This window comes from Egretta garzetta, unplaced genomic scaffold (assembly GCF_000687185.1).
Source record: "Egretta garzetta isolate BGI_Z169 unplaced genomic scaffold, ASM68718v1 scaffold640, whole genome shotgun sequence".
NCBI classification, from domain to species: Eukaryota; Metazoa; Chordata; class Aves; order Pelecaniformes; family Ardeidae; genus Egretta; species Egretta garzetta.
In genome coordinates, this window is record NW_009258264.1 from 881,342 (window position 1) to 885,672 (window position 4,331).

A 4,331-nucleotide genomic window follows, 5' to 3' on the forward strand; every position below is an offset into this window, starting at 1 on the left:
AAGATTTTATGTAACGCACAGAGATATGTTGGAGCTTCACCATCTGCTGGTTTTGCTAGTGCTGTATGTAGTGTTTTTAAGAAGCCTGGGTAATGTCCACTCCAGTTTTTTTCCCTTTACTAGGGAAACTGATATTTAGCAATAGTAGCATAAGACTCATTTTGTTGTTTTTTCTTTAGGAATGAATCTTCTGACCTATGTGTGAACAGACTTGGGCAAAATTAAATCAGATGGTTTCGCAATGACAGTTGTGCCACCCACTGAATTATTATTTGGATGCCAAAATCCCACTGGAGTTAACACTTTCTTGCAGTTACTCATGGGGCTGGTGCTATATATAAATGGATCCTTCCCTGTATAATGGATGCCAAGCTTCAGACCTATGGCATAAAGTATTCTGCTGCATTGGCCTTCCTATGATTTGAGCGGAATCGTGCTGTCAGTCTGCATGGTGCTGGGGTAGAAACTAAATTATTTGGACCGGCTCATCCATTTGACATCATCTTTTGTTAGATCTGTAGCCCTACATAGATAATGCCTCATGGTCCTGCTAAAGCCATGCAAAAGAAACATCTATTACCACCAGCAAATATTGGAAATTATCATTAACCCGAAACTATGGGGTTCTTTGCTTGCCAATCTTTGAAAAAAGTAACTTGATGCCTTGGGCCAGGAGCTTAGTAGACTTATACTGTGTCCTCCAGTCAAAAATTGTAGCTCTGCTCTTCTAATGTAATAAAACACATCATCAAAACCTGTTGATGGCACAGAGGGTTTTCTTTTTGTTCAAATACAAATTCTTTTCTTCTTGACCACGTTAATTACGTTCCATCCAAGTTTTCTGTTTTTGCTCTGAATGTGCACAGCTGCCAGAAACTCAGTCTTGTTGTTAGAAGTGTTAAACTGGAATGGTTTATAATTCTACTGTCTCACAGTTACTCCTAAAATCCTGGGTGTATTTGTAAGCCGGGTATCTTTCATGTCTCTTCCCATTGTCCTCTGTGTTGTTTTGGGGGGATATCTTCAAATTGCAGCCCGTTATGTGTACCTGCTTGTATTGACTTGTTTTGCTTTTGTGACTGAAGGCAAAGAAAGAAACCAGAGTCAGGCAGCATCAGAAGAGCCTTCCGTCAAAGTGACAGCCATGGACTAGGTAGTTCAATGGCAGAACCAGCCTCCCCAGGAGCCATAGCCGGTTCCAGACCCTCATCTCAGCCCATTATGAGCCAAAGTCTTCCCAAGGAGGTTCCAGATAAGTGCTCCATCAGTGGCCATGGCAGCCTCAATTCTATCAGCCGACACTCGTCTCTGAAGAACAGGATAGACAGCCCGCAGATCCGGAAAACTGTGACAGCAGGGAGGTCCAAGAGCTTCAACAACCATCGGCCCATGGACCCTGAAGTTATTGCACAGGTAAACGGGAGCGCTTTGCCTTAAGGATTTGTTTTGGAAACGTAAAACGTTGGATAGAATGAGCTGTTTTAACGTGAAGTCTGATTTAACCTCGTTATCCGTTCCCTTCTTGCAATGCAATATTAACTTACTCCACAGCTTGAGTCGAGTCTTTCAACCTCACTTTCTGTAAGTCACTGAGGCTGCTTTCATGAGTGAAGATAAACAGTCAGGTCCTTCCTCTGTAACAACTTGGCCCTGTTCATTATTCGGAATTTAGTTTCAACAATAAAAACGTCCATTTCAGAAGGTTACACAGATTCCAAAGCTGTCAGCAAAAACTTACACAACCATAACTTCAAGACATGAGGAAAAGTAAAGTATTTAGTGTCAATTTAACATTCTCCTGTCAGTTGTGCAAACTTGCCTGTGGTTAGGCATTGGAAGCATATGGAGTAGCACAGTCAAAATAAAAGCAGGCTGCTGAGTTGTCCAGTGCTCACAGTGGCATCTTTATACGCTTACAGGGTTCCGTGTGTCATTAGAAACCAACTTGGAACATAATACTGCTAGTTTGCATTAGTTAGTTAGTTAGACAGGTGCCTCGAAGTGAGGGCAGGCTACTGCTGCGTATGCAGCTGTGTTTGAACTTTGCAGAGAGCGCTGCATTTGGGGCTGACTCCACACACTGACCAGGCAGCAAGGAAACCGTCTTCTCAGATTCCTTCTGCGCAGCTTAAAGGGAAAGGGGTTCTTAGTACTTCTCTTCATCTCTGCTGATTTTGACACAGACTGGTTTATTACAGATTCCTCGTCTCTCTGCGTGTTCTCTGCGTGCCTCCACGCAGACATCTGCCCCGTCCCCGTGTCTGGGGCCGTAAGCTGCCAGGGCAGTGACTGCTGTGAGCAAAAACCCAAGTGGTGTCTTTGCATCCGTGGTTTCACAGGTAGAACAGAAAACATTTGAAAGTCAGACTTAGCTTTGAACAAGTGACGGCTACTAATGGGGTGAAGGATGGCAGTGTTACGGATTTCCCTGGTCCATGAAGGATCTCCCCTTTCTCCCGCTCCAAGCTGTTAGATGTGCCTGCACACGTACGTTGCCTGTGCCAACTGTTCCCAGTATGCCATGGATCTATCTAAAGCCAAGGAATGCTTGGCTCTCGGATTACAAAGCCGGCCCTGGGAGACCTGACTTCTCTGCCTGGTTCAGGAGTTTGTAGGTTTCTAAAGAGCTGGGGGAAGAGATGCGAAAAATAAACATCATTTTTGTTGTTAAAACAGCGGTGTCAAGTAATAGATAAGGTCCAAATAAAAATCTGATACACTATCTGATGGAAAGCTGTGTTTTGCCGTGATGAATAATCTTTAGCCCATTTATTCTAGTGGAATTACAATACATGGCTTTTGTTGTCTTCGTATTTCGTTGTCCTTCCAAGGCTTTGGGTGACATAAATCAGTGTCTTTGTTTTTTCAATTAAGCTCTGACTGAAGTTGCTCTGTCTCCTCTTCTTGCCAGAACGCTAACTCCATAGTTTTCACTGGAGAAGTTGGGGGAGAAAAAGAAAAGAGGAGTTAAAAAAAGAGAAGAGGGGGGGGACACAACACTGCATTAAATTAGTGTTTCTCTTTGCCCTGTAGTATCTGTTCAAACGCCATCTAGTAATCGCCATGCGTTTTACATACTTTCCCCAACTTCACAAATAAAATCTGCCTGGCCTCTGGATAGGCTGGAGGTTTCAGATTACTGTCTCTGGTTTCTTCCACCATTCCTTGACTGATTTACCTTCCCCACCCCCTGAAAAACCTCTGAGGAAGCTAAAAAGCTGCAGCCAAACTGTGAGTCACAGAAAGGCTGAGCTCGTCTGCTCTCCGGTGAATTCCGTGCACCGGCGGGCTCCGCAGCGCGGGCTGTAGCAAACGTGTAGGCCCTGCTATGCCAGAGAACAAAAAAAAGCCATGTTTTTATCTCAAAGTTCTCGTTATATGTATTTGTTAATAACCATAATATGTTATAAGAGGAGGGAGAAGCGCCAACTTGAATTTCTATCTATGTTTCTGATATCTTCTGTGTTTTCTAAAACACTAAAATTCTGAGTCCCCTGCAATACCATTCTGGGAAGGGAAGACAGCTCGGACAGCAGCAAAACCAAAGAGGCAGCGAGAGCACGCAAGGATTTCGGCGTTCGGCGTGTGGCCCATCTGCCAGTGTCAAAATCATCAACCCTTTCTTCAAGAATTTACTCTCCTGAATCTCACGTGCCAAATATAGTGCAAGAGTGGATCCTAATACTTTGAATCACACGCTCTCCTGTGCGTTGCTGCGTTTTGGGATTGTACTCATCTTTGAAATCCAAGCAGCATCAGGACCAGTAAAGGACCAGATTAGCGTCGAGAAAGGGCTAGCAACCATTTTGCTCCCCGTTGATGGAAAACAGGACTGCGTATTGGCTTCAGTGTGTAATGCTGTGTAGATTGGCGTGGGGTTCGCTTTGACACCTAAAGGTCCTTGACCCGCCAGTTGGTTTGAGCGTTGGTGTTTACAGGCTGAAAACAAATACGCCGTTCTCAAAGCCTGACTTTTATCTCTCTCTTAACGTGCCTGGGTTCTGTTATTCACTCGGTTTCTCTTTTGTGTTTGCAGGATATTGAAGCTACTATGAACTCTGCTCTGAACGAGCTGCGGGAGCTGGAAAGGCAAAGCAGCGTAAAGCACACGCCAGATGTTGTCCTCGACACCCTGGAGCCTTTGAAAACGTCTCCAGTGGTGGCCCCCACCTCGGAACCTTCCAGCCCTCTGCACACTCAGATCCTCAAGGACACTGAACCAGCTTTCCAGCGCAGCGCTAGCACAGCCGGCGACATACCGTGCACCTTCAGGCCAGTGAAATCGGTCAAAATGGCCACCCAGGTGAAACCTCCGGCCACTCGGCCGCAGC

The 4,331-nt window shown here is 45.1% G+C and overlaps 1 protein-coding gene across 3 annotated transcripts in view; it reads left to right on the forward strand.

The window, feature by feature from the left end:
• SRGAP2 (SLIT-ROBO Rho GTPase activating protein 2) overlaps positions 1-4,331 on the forward strand; it is a 109,441-nt gene that overhangs the window by 104,215 nt on the left and 895 nt on the right. For all 3 annotated transcript variants that reach the window (XM_035901395.1, XM_009647854.2, XM_009647862.2), the window contains exon 21: positions 1,086-1,413. In XM_035901395.1, coding sequence (XP_035757288.1) covers positions 1,086-1,413 — 328 coding nt within the window. The remainder of the gene's footprint in view (positions 1-1,085; positions 1,414-4,331) is intronic.